We start from the raw sequence: 19055 nt of genomic DNA on the forward strand, positions 1-19055 counted from the left end.
AAAGGAAGAGAAGAGAGGAGAATAACTTGATGTATTTGAGGCAGCCCTGTTGGGGATTTTATATATTTTCCCTCTGACTGAGCAGGTAGTGAGCAGATGGCCTCTGAGCTCCTCTGTAGTCATGCACTGCTTGAGTCCTAAAGGATGACCAACCATGCAGGGAGAGTGGGATTTGGGCTTGGCAGTTTCAAGCCCTCATTCTGTGTTTTAATGACAATATGGGGCATTAGAATAACACTTTCATGTCTTCAAAGTGTCATGAAGCATTTGTATTACAATACCACATGCCTGAGGGCCTATCTATTGTAGATATGAAAAACACTGTATAGTAACATTGTCTGTTGGCCCAGCACCCCGCCACGAAACAACTTGTTTCGTAAGTATTTAGTTAAAAATGTTTGTCATAAGCAACTCAATAATTGTTTATGGCAATATGACGTGCATGATTATGACCTCAGGTAACTAAATTGTTTTTGATGTTACATTGGCGACAGTAAGACCCGGTGGAAACCAGCTGAAACGCAGGCTCCTCTCACTCTGGCTCTGCACACTTGCTTTTCCTGTACACAGTGCAATATGGTAGCGAAGCGGAGCTGGCAGCTGTGAAGAATAATGCATTTAGGTTTCATTCTGTACTCCAACCGGTTTATGATATTGCCGCTTAACTGATGTGACATTTTGTCAAATGGCTGCGTTCTCCGTTTCATCAGCGCTTCTTGCGTAAAAGATAACGGTCTCACGCGGCTCTTTTCACCTTAGAGGTACTGTAACACCAACTCGCTTTTCTTCACACCACTGTAACTGAGTCAAAGCAGTGAATCGCCGCAGGGGAGACGGCTCTCAGGATACTTGAATCCGTCTCGATAACTGGAGATGCTTCAAGTCACTATGCCCTCATCTCGAGCAGCGGCAACCTCAGATTACTGGATAGATGGATCCAAGAAGGAGACGCTGGCTGACTACTATGAGTTGGAGTCCGAATTGGGACGGTGAGCATGATATGTAGAGTACAACTGTTACCATGTTTTGCTTTGAACTGACTTGATGCCATGGAATCTCATGCTGATCTGATGGTTCTCACTCTGATAAGATTTGTTGTTATACTTATTGCTTTTTAGTTCACAGGCTACCCAGAATTGCTGTTATTGTATGGTATGTTCTTATTTTCATTGGTTAGATTATACTGCCACACACACACACACCCACGCACAGTGGGTTACCACAATTTCCTCGAGGCTTTTTGTGAGATTGAAACTATTGTTCAACAACAACAACAACAACCTAAGTAATGCAGTGCAACTGTCCAAATACATTTTTATGATTGTTTTTTAGGCGCACAGCCACGCATGTTTGTCCTCAATAGCACTTTGCTGCATATTATACACTTTCTTTGCATGAAAAATAGATATGTCGATTTCCCACAAGTTCACGCACATTACTTTCGCTCAAGGTACAGCAAACATTGTTCCCTTTCAGATACTGCATACTATTGGATTTCATTAAAGTAGTGTTTATATTACCTAACAGTTTCTAGGCAATGGCCCTGAAAAAGGCCACCACCAGCACAATAACAGTACTATATTTCACAGGTTATTGGTGCACAATATTACAGCTCGATGTTGTGGTCTGGTGACAACATCGGTGAGGATTGGTACCTTTTTTATTCAGGGAATATTATGGAAACAGCCAGATTAGGGTGGTATTTAAGGTGCCGTATTGATTATGGAGGCCTACTGCTTTATAATATGTCTTATAGAGAGGCCAAACTCCATATAGTGCCTTGCATTATGCAAACCATGCTGATTGATAACAGAGGGACAACTGCTGCACTTAAGGATATGCCATTGAGCCTTAATCAGGATTGTGGAATTGAAACAGGAAATTGAATCCATCGAATAAGGGGAAATTAGTGGCAACCAACGAGCTCCCATGTGGATCTGATGCCAATCCAGCTGAACTGCTCTCAGTCATAAGCAGAGATAATATATCTTGTGGAGTTTAAATTAATTCAAGTTTGAAATTGATTTAGGTTAGAGGATAGGCAATATGGTAATATCCTTAAGAGTTGGACCGTATCGACAGCATAATATCTGTTGGCTCAGGTTCACAGGAATGCCTTGAACAAGTATTTGTCTGGTGTGGTGTTTAAGATCAAACCAATAATGTAGGCTTCTGTACACTTTCAAGCTTGACAGGGCTCAGAAGTGACAGGCAGGCAACCATGGCTCGTTAAAGGTTGAACACATGTCTTTGGGTATTATATATCAGTTATATCGTCACACACAGGGAGGTTCAGCTTTTGACTCTTGAATGTTCTCAATCAGAGTCCAGTGAAGCTATTTGGCCCTGGGAGAGCACAGTGGAGCCAGCTGAATGCATAATTGAGCTAGCTATGCTCCTGAAAGAAGCAGCATCTCTCTCTCCACTGGGATTATATAATGCTGTGTGAGTACAAAACGGAACCAGGAGCAGCTTGTGTAATGTGCATGCAGGCAGCTCTTAGCAGTCAAAGCAAAGAGGCCATCAGTTTTTTTTGTTTTTTTTTGCGGTTTAGAACTGCTTTATTTGAGTTCCATCCAATTGGAAAAAGGATGAGGTCAGTAAGGTTTCCTTTAGATTAAACTGTTTTATGTCAAATAGATCACCTCCTTCTCGTCTCGTCTTTTGTTTCATCTTTTCAATAGACAGTTATTTTAGTGATCTTTAGTTGTCTTTGGAGCACGTTCACAAACCAATTTTGCCTACTTGTACATTATTCCTTCTGCAGGAAATGTAATATTGTCCCACCTTTGTTTCAGAAATACACCAAACTTTGAGTTGTAAATAAATAAGACAATACAGTAGAAATAGTATAGAAGTAGAAATGAGAACAGGCCCCTAGGCTATTACTATTACATTGTGTTGCATTGATGGGGTTGGTTATACCGGCAGCGTTTATGGGAAAAGCTTTTAGTGTTGTTCATTGATGATAAATGTCCTATTTTCACATTCGCACACTTTGTGGATTATAGCACATTCTGTGGAGTTTAGCTCTCTGGCAATGGTCATTCTATTTGGATTGATGAATCTTATCCATTAGTGAAGCTCATCACTGATTATCTGAAATAGTGTTCTGGTCTCTGATGAAGACCCATCTGTTAAATCATCCCGCAATTGAATCCTTTACCAGAAAGGCCTTCCTGATGAAGCTGGAGCTAATTTCCCTCTCTGTGCGGAGCAGGGTCTGGTAATGCAGATCTTTGCCTGTCTATCTGCCACTTAGTGGTCGAGCTGACAGTAACAATGCACCTCATTCTAAAGGTATCAGCCTGCCAGGATAAATGAATAGCATATTGGATCATCCATGGTATTTGTACAGTATAATCACCTCTAAATTAAATAATCTCTCTCAGGGTTGAGTGCTCTAGAAGTAAAATAATGCAAGAAGGATATCAAAACAATACTGGGAGAAACAGAATTGGGAGTAAGATTATGGAGTGGATTAACATATTAATTGACTAAAATGAATGAATGAATGAATAGATTGACGAAAAAATGCACATTTACACACAAGGACCTAATACCTTTTGCTGGTGTTTGAGAAATCGGATTCATAAAATATTGTGAGCTGCCATTAGGCCTATGTATTGTATTGTATTGTATTGTATTGTATTGTATTGTATTGTATTGTATTGTATTGTGTATCTGTATTGCATTACACCTAGGCCTACAAAAAGAAAATCCAAATGACCTTTTCTTTTAGATAAAATCTTCAACTGAAAGCAGTCCATGTTTTGTTATACCTTGGGTCAGGAACTGACTATTATTCTATTTATAAAGGAAATATCGATGTCACTCCATTTCCAGTAGCTACACATCAAATCAGCTGTTCCAACACAATTCCAAAGGAAGCATGAGAGACTCTACTAATCATTTATTGATAATGTGTGCTCTCATGTTGTGGTCATGGCCTGTGTTTTTCTTCCTCTTACTCCAGCCAATGAATTTCCCTGTGGAAGTTGAATAGGAAAATGGTCATTACACGTGCTCTCATACATCATGTAGAAAGCAGGGCGAACTCATTAATATAGATCCCTCTGGTCTGTACAACATTAAGTTTTAATGATTTAATGAAATGAGGCATTGTAGACATTACAAGGAGGAGGGAGGAGGATATGTTGAGATGAGGTCATTCACTCTCCCTTATTAAGCCTTTGATTTGTTTCTTTCCATCAAATATGCGTTCCATGTGCATTCCAAATATGAGCCCCATTGCAGCCAACCGATTGCAAAACATAATGTATGCAAGTTCTGTTTTTATATCTCAAGTCTATTTCTCAGAATTGTAATTATTTTAGTCAGATTGAAGCTGTAAACTGGCTGTCATGCCTGCACATGGGGATATTTCCTATTGCCTCAGAGGAGAAAGAGAGAAGAAGATAGAATGAGGAGAGAGAGATAGAAAGAGAAGGTGTGGGGAGAGGCGAGAGAGAGAGCGAGTGAGAGATTGAGAGAGAGTGTGTGTGTGTGTGTGTGTGTGTGTGTGTGTGTGTGTGTGTGTGTGTGTGTGTGTGTGTGTGTGTGTGTGTGTGTGTGTTGCTGGTTTATCTGCGTCTGGGTGCCTAATGAGAGCCAGGATGCTTTCACAGAAGCTGCCTCCTCTCTCAGAAGCTGCCTCTGCTCTCTCCATCCTAATTGCATGAGCTAAGCTGTGCAACTAAATTTGACTTATTTGCTCATTGGAAGGCCTCCAATGTAGCCATCATTTAATGGAGATAGATTGCAGAACCGTATGTGTCCTTCTCTGATCCATCATAATAATTCTCCTTTTACTACAGAACTCTTATTATTAATAGCCTATATCCGATAATGCATGGTCATGTTGTTTACCTCAAGTTTCAATAAAAAAAACTCTCCTCAAACTACTTTGAATGGATGAAATTGAGATCATCACAGTCGGTTGCCTTTATGGCTCAGGGCTTTTAATTAAAGAGGAACACGGCTCTGATGACACAGTGCCAGTGGTCCAGGTGAATGAGCTGCTGACCCATTTCAACCAATGATAATGCCATATCCAGAGAGAATACCATCTCCATGTTTTCCGACTGTCTATGTCTATGTCAAGTATTTACTTTAGGTTTGTTTTTATTTTTTTGATTTAACCTTTATTTTGTCAGGGAAATCACCTTGAGACCCATGTCTCTTTTTCAAATGCACCCTAAACAAAATACAAAATAACAATAATATACAAATCTTATACTGTAGCATTGTGGTGGCATTTGCCAACCCATCACCCAGAGGTGCATACATCAGTACTAAGACAAATAGAATGTTCATGTTACATTGTTATTATGCATGTGTAGTAAGGCTGTAGTTCCTCTATTAACTACATTGTTTAATAAGCATATTACATACAAACTCCATGTCGTCATGGCGGAGGTATAGGATCTTATTAAAGCCAGTAAGCCATTCCCTGGGATACAGTGTCTTGGGCAATGTGCATACAAATGTATCCCCACCCACTTGACAGTTCTTGCATCTTAAGCTGCGTATTCCCTCTCCACACAGGGGAGCGACATCAGTGGTGTGCAGATGTCGACAGAAGGGAACGCAGAAGCCCTACGCAGTGAAAACACTGAAGAAGACAGTAAGTTATCACCTGGTGTTTAAGATACTCTGGACAGGGAGCATATCCTGGTTCATGTTTGCACTCATAAAGACAACTAACTAGCTCATCTTGTATAGTAATAATTTTTACCACATAGTGCCTTTGCTTTTACCACTGCCTTGCATTATTAACTCTTTCTTTTAGGCTCTAGGGTCCTGTTGCACAAGTCAGCTTCTCTCTCATTATAAAGTCAAATTATACAAAGTGTATTGTTGGCAGTACTGGCCTACTCATATCCATACATAGCTTGAGGGCCTTCACATACTACTTTGTAGTGTACATGTTAGGACTTTTCAGGACCTCCCAGTGTAATAATGTAACTTAGAATTCAACAGTTTCATTTTTCTCCCCTAATCTAGTTTAATTTTGTTTCTGCAGGTGGACAAGAAGATTGTGAGGACAGAGATAGGTGTTCTACTCAGACTCTCTCACCCAAACATTGTGAGGCTTCTGAGAAATGTTCTGCTGTTCCGTTTTCTTTCCAATAAATTTAGTGTATAGTTTTGCCTTATTTTTTAAAAACGCATTCACTTCTTAAAGATTTTGGATTTATATCTGACGTATAATTAACATGCTACCATAGATGTGTCTGTTCTTCTCCCTCCCTTTTTTTCAGATCAAACTCAAAGAGATCTTTGAGACCCCATCAGAGATCAGTCTGGTGTTGGAGCTTGTGACTGGAGGAGAACTATTTGACAGGTTCGCTCACTGTTTTTAGTGTCAGTCAGGGGGGTAATTACTGTACATACTGGGTGACCTGACCCCCACTTCTTCCAGGTTACCAATGTAGGAGAAAAGGACAGTAGAAAGACACACATTATCTCCCCAGTTTTATCACAAACCCTGGACATTTATGCAGGTGCATGTACCACAGGTGTAATGCAATACAATACAATACAATACAATACAATACAATACAATACAATACAATACAATACAAAGTACCCAAGCCTAGCCTGGACTTAGAGTCACTCAACACCATTCCTCTGTCTAATAATCACACTGTGTTTTGGTTTCATCAGAGTTGTGGAGAAGGGCTACTACACTGAGCGTGATGCTGCAGATGCTGTCAAACAGGTTCTAGAGGCTGTTGCGGTGAGTTGATCTCATCTAACACCTGTCCTGTCTCAAGCTAATGAATGTCAGCCAAACAAACTGTTGTCATGCTTTTGACCTGCGTATCTGTTCTAACCTCCCACTTCTCCTCCAGCCCTTCTACTTATCTATATTATACTGTAAGAGGAAGGTTATTAGCAAAAACAGAATCAGAGCCTATATGGTGAATTTGATTCCAAGCTCTCCTGTACCTTGTTACTGTTATCTTATTATTTACTCTTCAGTTTGCAAAGATTTCCGTTGCCAAGGAGATGAAATAGTAAGACAGTGGGGATTTTGAATGCATTGAAATCAGCTCAAGGCTGGCTGTTCATGATAAAATAGCAGCTGTGTTCCCAGTGGGTCAGATGAGGGGAGAAAAATAGGATTTCTAAAGCTTCAAGATCTTTATGAAGTGACTCTGTGTTGTTGAGGAAGTGTTTGTACTTTGTTGATTTGCTGTGATGTGTATACATGGCCACGTCGGTTTGGGGTCTGTTACATGAAAAGCCATCTGGATATTTCACATCCCAGTGGACCGTCATGGTAGCTCAATGTCCCGCCAATCTCATTGGCACATATAGTATTTTAGTCCATTCTTGTTTGTGACAGATTTGTCCCTTTTTCGTCATGTTCTATGATGTTTAGTTTTTTTTATTTGCACAAACAGAAATACAGTGTGTACACGGTTAAAACAATAATCTTTATTTATCTTTTTTTTTTGTCTCAAAATCAAATGACAGAATTTCTGTCTTCAATTGTCAAACATATGGAATACATCAAAGGTACTTTGCCTGACTGAAGAATGCTAAATTGAGAATACACAGCTGTGCAGTTGGGTTACGATAGCCTGTTTGCCAAAATTAATTATTTTGAGTGGAATGGTATGGCAGCGGTGGGAGGCCCTGGATGCGCCAGGGTTTGTGGGTGTGGGTGTGTGTGTGAGGTGATGGGGGGTGGTGGTGGAGGGGGGATGCTGCTGCCTTCCCACACTCTTATGATGAGAGAGGACACTTTATGTGTGTCAGCTCCACTGAGCCTTGCACAGGAGTAGAGAATTCCCCTCTGACATAATGGAGAGATTACACCCCAGGTTGTCACAATAAATGGTGTGGGGAATATGATGCCTTAAATTCAGTGCCTGTAATTACGAGCAGAGAAGATATAAATTTTTGTTGCGGTATCAAATTCAGTATGCACTGTCATGCAAATTTGCTTTGATTTACGTAAGAATTTACATAACCAACCACCCACAATGTCCAGATGATAAACTTTTACAATAGCCCCCTTAAAAAACAGATCTCATTGTTATCATGACCGCAAGCCATAGATAGATCAAAGTAGGCCTACACCATTTGTGTGCTTATAGTTTTAGCTAGTGTGATTGCTCTCTCCCACCTTGCCTTTCAGTAGGCAGCTTACTGCTCTGTTCTCTGTAACTGGGCAGACTACTTTGGCCCACGTTGTTTTATTTAATGAGTTACCGTGGTAACACTTACCAAGTGCTTGGTAAAAGTACTGGCTGAGCCCAAGAATAGTATAAAACATGCTTACAGAGTCAGAGAGACATGTTATATAGTTGAATAGTGTAACACTGTTACAGGAGTGTTGTGCTGAAAAACCAGAGCAAAGGAATGCTCTTTCAACAGTTTACTATTTGCTGGAATATTGTGTGAGGAGAACACATTTATGCAATGATTTAAATGAGGGCAGTGGGCATTTCCAGAGTGTGCATTGAGATGAAGAGCAGTGCAGAATCCTAAAACAGTCAGAACAGTAACACACATGACAACAAGTCAGTCATTCACCTGAGTGTTGTTGTCTTGTCTTTGGGCAGTACCTTCACGAGAATGGAGTAGTGCACCGAGACCTGAAACCTGAGAACCTCCTATATGCCACTTCAGCACCAGATGCGCCTCTCAAAATAGGTGGGTTACTCAATGCACTTAGGGATTCTCCAATTATCAGAAAGAACATCCATTGAGCCTGAACAGACTCTATTGTACCTAGAATATACCTATAGTATATATATATATATATATATGCCATTTAGCTGACGCTTTTATCCAAAGCGACTTACATTGCAGTGAGTGCATACATTTCGTTGTTAGTGCCATGCTCTACCAACTGAGCCATAGAGCACAACAGAGGACCACAGAGGACCACAGAATGATCAAAGATCATTATGAATTAATGCCAGAGCAGAGATCTTCCAGGAAGATGCAGGAGCTCCTAATGTGTTTCTCTCTCTCTCACTTCAGCTGATTTTGGTCTGTCAAAGATCATAGATGATCAAGTCACAATGAAGACAGTCTGTGGTACACCAGGCTATTGTGGTGAGTTCTAATCCATTTCTGTGATGCTATGTCATTTATTAGTCACCATGCTGTTTTACATAAACATGTAGATTTTAGCTGTGTTGCCTGTTCTTGTTTTATCTACATGCATGCTTTAAGCAGAGAAGGGTTATCATTGTAATACTTAGTCCACATACTAACCTAAAAGGCTATAACTTACGTGGATGAATTTCATGAATTGGGTTATGAATTGGTGGCTCTCTCTCTCTCTCTCTCTCTCTCTCTCTCTCTCTCTCTCTTTCCCTACCCCCTTGTTATGTCTACCGCATTGCCTCTTCCCCCCTCCCTCCCTCCCTCCACCATGCGCTGCCTCTCCTCCTACCTCTCTTGCTTTCTTTCCCTCTCCCTCTCCCTCTAGCCCCAGAGATTTTGCGAGGATGTGCTTATGGACCTGAGGTTGACATGTGGTCTGTGGGAGTTATCACGTACATCTTGTAAGTGACAACAGTCTCTAAAAGTTGATTGAAACCCTGAATCATGGCATTAAAACACGTCAGTTCATTTTCACACACAACAGTTTTATTGATTCGATAGCAGCACATTTTTTTGAAGCAAGAAATCATATGTGGCTCATTTGGCAAGAGGAAGTAGGAACCATTTTCAGTTGTCGTCTTGAAAGCGTGTCGGTGCCTGCCTGTTTTTAGAGCTTGTGAATGATCTTGTATTTTCACACACTGATTATGTGTTGTAAGTTCCCCATTATAGAGCAAGCCAGGAAATGAAATTGCAAAAACAGTAGTCAGAAAAATTGCTGCTACTGAATATGGATTAAAAAAAAAAAGCTTATATAGTATTTTGAAAATAGTATTTTGTCACTTACTCAAGTTTGCCAGTTGCAGCTACATCTCTGATAGATGTGTAGCCCTTGCCACTCTCTGCCATTGCCTGTCAAGCCATAGCTACTAAATCACTGGACCACAGCTGTCAGTGGTTGATATATGCTTCATATTTCATCTCCCCCTGACAGGTTATGTGGCTTTGAACCGTTCTTCGATGATAGAGGAGACCAGTTCATGTTCAAGAGAATCTTGAACTGTGAATATGACTTTGTCTCCCCCTGGTGGGACAATGTGTCTCTCAACGCCAAGGACCTGGTGAGTGACCCACATGTATTTATTTACTGAAGTAACCCAGGGGTGCACAACTCCAGGGGTCCTTGGGGGCCGCAGTCCTGCTGGTTTTCATTAAATAAATCAAAGTCATTAATTGGCTAGAAAGTTCAAACTCCCAGTTTTCCAGTCACAGATTAAAAGGCTAGAATGACAACCAACAGATAAAACTGTGGTTCATATATGCTTTTGGAAATGTTTAGCTTTTTTGGTGGACAAGATTAGCACACACAGGATTATAGTGAGCTAGCCTACAGATATTGGATTGATTGGACAGACACATTTGGATTGCTTTCTTCTTCTATCAATGGGTTTTGTCTTAGGTGGAAGTTCAGTTGGTATATGTATGTACATGTGTGTCTCTGATTATAAAAGATGAGGAAAAAGGAGAGCAAATAGAAAAGGAGGGCAAAAGAGACTACATCCATCTCGTAAACATCTCCACAATACAAACTGGGCCAACTTGTTATGAGGACAAAACTCACACAGTAGCATCCAAGCAAATAATGAATTCATATTTCTCTCAATGACCCAGTTACTAACCATATGTTACATGCATCTATCCTGTAGGTGAGAAAGCTGATTGTTCAGGACCCAAAGAAGCGGCTTACAACCTTGCAAGCTCTGCAACACCCCTGGGTGACTGGGAAGGCAGTGAACTCTGCCCATATGGACACTGCTCAGAAGAAGCTACAGGAGTTCAATGCACGCCGAAAGCTAAAGGTAGGGAAAAGCCTCTCAATGTGGTTTTGTAGTTGATAGCAAGTCCCTTAAAAGCAACAACAATGTCTAATCGTTTGGTGTCCCACCATTTGAATGTCACTGACCTTTGTGTGATCATTTGAATGAATACCTACACATTTGTAAGGGAGGCAGAAGCAGGTATATGGGGTTCCAGTCATCCTCTGTGATTATGATTGATCTGCATAGTACACATAAATGATCTATTGTGTTTGTTATGACAGGCAGCAGTAAAAGCTGTGGTGGCCTCGTCTCGACTGGGCAGTGCAAGCAGTCACGGCAGTGCTGACAACAGCAAGAGAAACTGTAACAACTTGTCCAACCAGAAAGAGGCACAAGACTCAGAGGAACAGCCACATACTGAGCAGTCACAGATACAAGAGGGCTCCTAACTGTGGACCTTCTCTGTGTTCTTAACCAGGAAGGCATTGCCCTACTATTGGATTATGAAGTTGCTGAGTGGCCACAATATGGTCCAATAACACGCTTTTTGCCACCACACTGACTGGGGACTCTCTGCCTGGTTTTATTGCATGTGACTGATCTTATTAAAAATGTACAACCTAAAACCTGGAACAACATGCCAACAACAAGTATTTTAAGGATGTGAAATGGAAATTTCTAACTGTGCATGCCCATGTCATAGCCCCACAGCAAGTAGCTTTACTCTATGGTTGATCTCTTGAATTATACAATATCATGTCATAACTGCAAAATGGCTGCTATCAAGTATCCACAGCATTCATTTGCCAGTTTGAAATAACATCTAATGTGATGCACAAAAAGGCATTTTAAAGTTAGTTGGCCATTATGTGTGATGATTATTATCATAGAATGATTTGGAATAGGGATGAAATGTACTGACTGAAAAATCTATCTAGACTGATATTCAATACTGGTCAAATAAATCTCACAAATATACAGTATCTGTTTGAAGAACAGGTAGGAAACATTTTTGAAGAAGTCATAAACTGAACCTTTATTACAACTTGTAAGGAGAATGCCTTATTGTACCTTATTAACTGGTTTTACACTCCCTTTGTGAGAAATATTTCATATCTTCTTATGAATTAGACTACAATGATTGTACTCAAACTTTGAAAGAACAGGAGGTTATTTTTTAGTGTAGAATTGTTTTATCTTATGAACTTTTCACTTTTGTATACGAAAACCTTGTGTACAACTGAAAAGGCACCCCAGTTTTATATTGCATTTGCAGGGAAATGGATATTAATGGTCATTTTATGGAATTATGGAAGTAGATATTATGTGCCAAAATATCTTTGTCTAGGCTTTATGATAATATCCCCATCTGCCATGTACAATGGACGGGGTTGTTCTCTTTGTGCAAATATTTCTCTCATCAACCCATTAACTGACATGCCTGCAGTAAAACACACAAACAGGCAGCTTTCATAGTGGATGTTTATATAAAATTAACAAATAAAAAGGTTGGCTATGTATTGAAATGTAAGCATGCTTTTGCCTGCAGTAAGAGAATGCTGTGGATAATACTGTATATGAAATACATATAATCAGTATTATTGAGATTCAACAGGGGTTGTCCTTTTGCATGTTGGAATGTTAAACTTTACTGCTGCGATTGTCTGTAAATGAAAAAAAATAAAAAAAAGCACTGTATGTTATTGACATCACATGACTGAGATGTAATCTGTGTTAAACAGTGAAGTATTAGAGGCCCTACTGAGGACCATGTGATACAGACATCAATTGGCCACAATATGTGGCCAATTGATTTTCTATGTTGAAGGGAACATTTAATCATTGTTGTCTTGAAATGGTTTTAAGGATTGATTCGGGACTCACTGGATGACAAATAAAACAATCTGAAGCTGTTTGTTTGAAGAGTTTTGTAGTGTATAAATGTATGTGTTTAAAAAAAAAAAAAAAAAAAGTTAACATTTATGCAATCAGTTTATCATGCAATAACAGAATAACGTGAACCTCCAGACAGCATTGAACTATGCCACAATTTCTCCACTTTTTCCAAAACTTTACAGTAGGTTGGGAAGGCCGGGGGACTATAAATTGTTTTCACTAACTCAAAAAACACACATTTAAACAGTATGGAATAAACCATTGTTCACATTGTCAGTGTTAAGCTTTCTTATCTCATATTCATGATGTTTAGGACAAGACCGTAAATACTGTTCTAAAGAGTGAGTGGTGACATCAACCACAGAAGAAGATGTTAATTGTGAAGTGCGCCCCCCAGTGTTTCTTCAGCAGACCGCGAATGCTCTGTCACCCAGCACTTCTTCATGACAGACGGGGAGGGGGAAGCAGAGAACTGTAAGCTCAGAATCCATTTTAGCTAAAGAGAAAAGAGAAACCGTGTTCCAGTTTTATCCCTCAAAAGCTGAATATTTTCCGCGCAATCTGTGCTAGGGAGCCCGAGGAGGGGGCTGTCTCATTGCCTGTAGGATGTCCCGACATGAGGGTAAGTGAAAAATAGACGTCCATAGCGTCGCAGAATGAACACTGAAGCCTGTTAGCGTGCTTGCTAGCTAGCTAGCTAGCTAGCAGGGTAGGCTGGACTGTCTGTGGGTTGCCATGTTTTGTATTGCAATGCATTGGACAGGGCTCATGATGGCGACCACCATGAATTTTCAACCTTTTATCGACCTCCTTATTCTGTGTGGCATCATTGTGGATTCTCTTCACCGTCCGAGCTCGCACAATTTGTCATGTCATATCGCTAAAAAGTCACACTTTTAGTGAGATCCCCTTTGTTAGCTGGCTAGCTAATATAGCTATCTAGCTAGGTTGCTAACCATGGTCAGACAGCTACCAGGGTTAGCTAGCTAGGACGTTAGCTAACGTCGGCTCGCAACGTTTCGTGCGTGCCCAGACTTTGGCCTGATAAAGGGCGAATGGGTTGAATCTTCTGCTGTGGCCTCGGATATTGGTTTTCCTATCAGCCAGCAAGCTGACAGCTGTGCTCAAACTGCATGGGATGTCTGTCACCCAGGCTCTTGTCACACAAATGACAGTGAATGCACTGTCATCAAGAGGCCTCTGTGGGCCAAACTAGCCAGGTAGTCTACCAAGCTAGTTTGTTAGTCTCTCCACTTTCCCCTAATTAGCTAACTAGCTAAGTTACCCTAAGAAAAGGCCACATTAGTTAGCCAGTGTCATCATGAGCAGAAGCCATCGTAGAGAATGACTATATAGCTGAATAATTTAGCTATTAGTATGGCTTGTAGAGCCAACGAATTTGAAGAAAATCGCCGAAGAAGCTGGCTGTTACCCTGCTAGCCAAGTCAGCTAGCTCACCACATTCTCGGACTGTGGTCACTTGCATAAAAAGTTTCAAAATGTGTAACACAGCCCCTTTAATTATTGCTAGTCAATATTGCGCAAATAGCACTATCTTGTAGATATTAGCTTGCTATTAAAGAGCTATGTAATCGTGAGTGATGTTTTGAGATTAATTTCTGAAATCATTGAAATATTTGGACATTGCCACACCTCAGGACTTTTATATAGGCTAAGTGTCAGTGTTCTCACTTTCATAACAGCTCTTGTCTTAGTCTCTGATGACAGCTCAGTGTCTACTTAGGCAAATTCCAAATATGATGTGCTTCATGGTGGAGTGTTCTTCAGGGCCATGCAGAGGCCCCAAGAGTTGGATTGGAAAACCACTTGAGAAGCCCAAGAAGTGGTGGAATACATTTGGTGCCATTCTTCATCAGTGCATGACTTGACCTGATAGATGGGAAGTCACCCACTGGTTTGTCACATTTAATTGGTGATTACAATGAAAACACAGAAGTGTACAGTCAGAATGCTTCTTCTCTGTCTGAGCAAGGACAGCACAGAGGAAGTGAAAAGAACAGATCAATATTGTGCTCCTATCCAAGAAAGTTTTGAGAGATTGGTGAATTTCAATAAAATTAAATCAGGCACATTTCTTACTTGTTAGTGCGTATTCAATTCAATTCAAACGTTGTTTGTCCCCTTTGGGCAATATTTCCCTGACTTTCACTTTGTTTTAGGGTTTGCCTGGTGCCCTTGCAATAACAAATGTGCCTTTATAAAGGTGACATGGTGTCACAGCTCTTAGAAATTAGAGGTGTTTAAAGAATTTGACAATTACCTGTCTTAACAACGAAGTAAGTGTTTATTGATACGGTAACATAGCAATTTAGTATGCTACCTCATATGTGATATTGAACAGGCGGGACAGATAGTGCTGTCTTTGTGTCTCACTGTCTCTCTTCCTCTCTCTGCCATTTCCCTTGTTTGTCCCTAGGCACTTTACATACTTTATGGCAATTTGATATAAATGTCTACTGTTAAGCATTTGTGTCACTGACCACATAAGAGGCTAGGCTAAATGTAAACAATGTGAAATAATACACAATAATACACACATGCTCAACAACCAACAAGTCTAGACCATACAGTTGGTACACACTCTGGCATTCCTTAATGAGACTTTGCTACTGAGGTTATAGGCCTATGGAATTTCAGAATTCCTCGCTGTTGGCATTTGTGGATTAGTGCCACTGCCAAGCACATGCTGATGAGTATCAGGCCTGAGAGGAGACTGGGCTCTCTCTCAGTCTTTTCTCACACGGTAGTTCAAATAAGTCATTGACAGTTCTAAATGTTGACATTCAACCCATCTTGTTTTCCAGGTGTGAGCTGTGACGCATGTTTGAAAGGGAACTTCAGAGGTCGCCGATACAAGTGTTTAATTTGTTACGACTACGACCTGTGCGCGTCGTGCTACGAAAGCGGAGCCACAACCACAAGGCACACAACAGAACACCCCATGCAGTGTATATTAACCAGGGTAGACTTTGGTAAGAAAATCTGCAGCATGGACTGAAATGTGTACATAGTTGACAGGGCCTGGAGTTATTAGTCATTTGACCATGGATGATTCCTTTGTTCAGAGTGATTTGATGTAAGGAGTGTATCTGGGTGATGGTGTTTGACAATGCCAATGTTTCCTCTGCAGACCTGTATTACGGAGGTGAGGCCTTCTCTGTAGAGCAGCCACAGGCCTTTACCTGTCCTTACTGTGGGAAGATGGGCTACACTGAGACCTCCCTACAGGAGCACGTCACTGCAAAGCACCCAGAGACTTCCACAGAGGTGGTGAGTGGACACATTCTCATCTCCATCACATCAAACAAGCTTGGGATTCCAGAAACACAATTCCCAAACCATTACTTGTTAAACATCCTTGGCAATAAACTTCCAAGTACTGACAAGGCAATTATACATTAGGGTGCTTGAACTTTCTCCCTTTCATTTCAGATCTGTCCAATATGTGCTGCGTTGCCGGGAGGGGACCCCAACCACGTTACAGACGACTTTGCTGCTCATCTCACACTTGAACACAGAGCACCTAGAGATTTAATATCCTTTTACTTAAGAGTGACTGTTTGTGTGTCGTAGGTGTTTGTCTTTCCTTGACTGTGTATGTATGCCGATGACTAGCTCTGTACTTGTTTCATGACTCTCCTGAGCTCTGATGTGTGCTCCTTAACCCGCCGCATTCACGATGAGTCCAGCGGCGTCCGGCATGTGCGCAGAATGTTCCACCCTGGACGAGGGCTGGGCGGTCCCAGGGCGCGCAGGACCAACATGCACTTTACTAGCAGCTCCACCGGGGGGCTCTCCTCCTCACAGAGCTCCTCATACTCTCCTAGCAATAGGGAAGCCATGGACCCCATAGCAGGTGAGCCCCTGGCCTGTCTGTGTGGCCACCTACTAACACAGTGTCTATAGAGATGAATGGTGCCTATGGTTTTCACACTCAACTGGCTCTCCTATGTGCTTGGCACTTACATGGTTTCTTCTACTGGTCCCAAAAAATCTACTGGGCTTTTCCTTGATCAGCAGTAACCTCTCTTTGTATTAGAGTCTTGTCATCTGACTGTGTTGATCTCTTGTCTTCCCCTCCCAGAGCTGTTGTCTCAGCTGTCTGGTGTGCGGCGCTCTGCGGGGGGTCAGTTGAACTCGTCGGGCCCGTCTGCGTCTCAGCTGCAGCAGTTACAGATGCAGCTGCAGCTGGAGCGTCAGCAGGCGCAGGCAGCGCGCCAACAGCTGGAGACGGCCCGCAATGCCACACGACGCAGCAACCCCAGCAACATCAGCGCCACCATCCCCCCGCCCAGCACAGCCACCAACCAGGCCGTGGCAGAGAGCAACCCCATGGCCTCCCACAGCTCCCAGTTCCTTCTCGCACGGTGAGTGGGCACAGACTGCACTTACACACAACTCACTGGTGCACTGATCTCCCCTGTGTCCCCCAGTACTGTGAACCCCAGGCCTGGTCAGTCCTGCTCTCTCCCTACCTGTTGTCCATCACCCCTTGCACAGTCTCTCCCACCCAGTCCAGTCTCTCCCTCGCACTGTCTCACACCTCCTCTCCGTAGTCTCTACCTTCTCCACTCTGTGTTAAACGGTGTTCTCTCTCTCTCTCCTCCTCCCTCCCTCCCTCCCTGTCGGCAGGTTAAATGAGCCCAAGTTGTCGGAGGCAGAGCGGCAGGTGCTGGAGGGCGAGCGTGCCGACCGTAGCCTGTTTGTCCAGGAGCTGCTGCTGTCCACGCTGATGCGCGAGGAGAGCAGCTCCTCCGACGAGGAGGAGCGCCGAGACTTCGCCAGCTTCGGGGCCATGGGATGTGTGGATATCATGCCTTTAGACGTGGCTCTAGAGAACCTCAACCTCAGAGAGAGCTCTACAAGGAAGGAGCCTCCACCTCCTCCTCTTTGATGATATCCCACCAACACGCAGACTATGTCCTCTGTGCTGTAACTGCCAATGACGGCGGGCAGCGGCTGTTTTTGGGTTTGTTTTTTGGTGATTGTAATTTCAGGTCTGTCACCTTTGTTACATTGTGTACAACCATAAAGGAGAGCGATTGGGAAAGTGCAAGTGAATGCGCAAGTAAGAGAGAGAGAAATTAAATATATATAAATATATATAAAGTTGATAATCAATTCCACATAACTAATTTTTTCCTTTAGCAGGTAAGCGTAGGTAGCTGTGGCAAACCTCTGCTTCCTGTTTCATGCAAAAGGCTCTCCTTATAAATACTCCACATTCAAAACTGAAGAGGCACCAGAGACCTCTGATGAAGCTGCTGTGTGTATTTATGACTATTAATGAATAAAAAGTGCTTGGATGGTTTACCATAACTACTGCATGAGGTTCTTTGCAGCGTGCATGACTTTTAATGACCTTGTCATTAAAAAGGAAAATATCCCAAAGCTTTTCTTCAACCATTTTAAAGGGTTACTTGAACATGATCGAGTTTGAATTGAATATTGCTAAAACTGACATGCTGAAATTTAGGAAAAAAAATATTTTTATTTTTATTTTATTTTAAATAGAAAAAAAAACTACATTGGAATCTGCAGTAGCTTCTGAAGAAACAATGCAATGTGTTTGTCTCTCAGCTCCAGTTTGTCCTTCCTTCTCTGTGACATCATCGTCTGAATATAACAAGTGCTGCACTAACAGCAAAACTAAAGAACTTAAGAAGTCTGTTTTCACTTAGCAGATAAATACTAGGAGCAGTAAAACAAGATCTTGCCTCTGACATTTTTCCTCGATGTTGATGTTTTAGTGATAAGATGTGTAAACACCAGATGTAGATTCTAATTTATGCACCTGTACAGAAGACTAGTCTCTCCATTCTCATCGCACTCTTCTCTTATCCATCTCTCTGCTTCAGTAGGCCCAGACCCCTGCCTAACCAATCTGTATGACTTTCTTTGTTGAGGAAGGGGAGCTCGAGACTTTCCACATTGCAGGCATTGTTTTCGTTATAACTTTTCAAGAGAGACGTTCTGATTTCTCTCTGCAAAGGATAGCACCTTCTATTTATTCTTTTTTTTTTCTCTCTGATTCTTTTAAGCCTTGTGATGAATCATGCCACCTTCATGCCTATTCTCCTATCCTCTATGTAAAATACAATGAGATGTATATTGAATTTGTGCGTTAACTTTCATAATGGTTCTAGGACATGGGCAGACTTTGTTTTTTTTAATGTAAATTTAGAATACTACAATAAAAACTGCGCACAGCTTTTGATGAAACCAAGCCCCCTTCTTGCTCTTTGT

At 41.6% G+C, this 19055-nt stretch overlaps 2 protein-coding genes across 2 annotated transcripts; both read left to right on the top strand.

Annotated features, from left to right (window-relative positions):
- The first annotated feature begins 598 nt into the window (after positions 1-598).
- Positions 599-12792, top strand: camk4 (calcium/calmodulin-dependent protein kinase IV). The gene is made up of 11 exons (XM_083669464.1): positions 599-989; positions 5548-5626; positions 6026-6088; positions 6264-6346; positions 6670-6742; positions 8580-8670; positions 9004-9078; positions 9458-9533; positions 10067-10193; positions 10779-10931; positions 11174-12792. The coding sequence occupies exons 1-11, from the start codon at positions 874-876 to the stop codon at positions 11339-11341; spliced, it is 1104 nt and encodes a 367-aa protein (XP_083525590.1). The 5' UTR covers positions 599-873; the 3' UTR covers positions 11342-12792.
- Positions 12793-13241: 449 nt separating this feature from the next.
- Positions 13242-19023, top strand: kcmf1 (potassium channel modulatory factor 1). The gene is made up of 7 exons (XM_083670435.1): positions 13242-13410; positions 15614-15781; positions 15940-16079; positions 16242-16343; positions 16488-16665; positions 16894-17176; positions 17442-19023. The coding sequence occupies exons 1-7, from the start codon at positions 13395-13397 to the stop codon at positions 17701-17703; spliced, it is 1149 nt and encodes a 382-aa protein (XP_083526561.1). The 5' UTR covers positions 13242-13394; the 3' UTR covers positions 17704-19023.
- Positions 19024-19055: the final 32 nt, after the last annotated feature.

Source organism: Argentina silus (assembly GCF_951799395.1).
Source record: "Argentina silus genome assembly, chromosome: 5".
Lineage (NCBI taxonomy): Eukaryota > Metazoa > Chordata > Actinopteri > Argentiniformes > Argentinidae > Argentina > Argentina silus.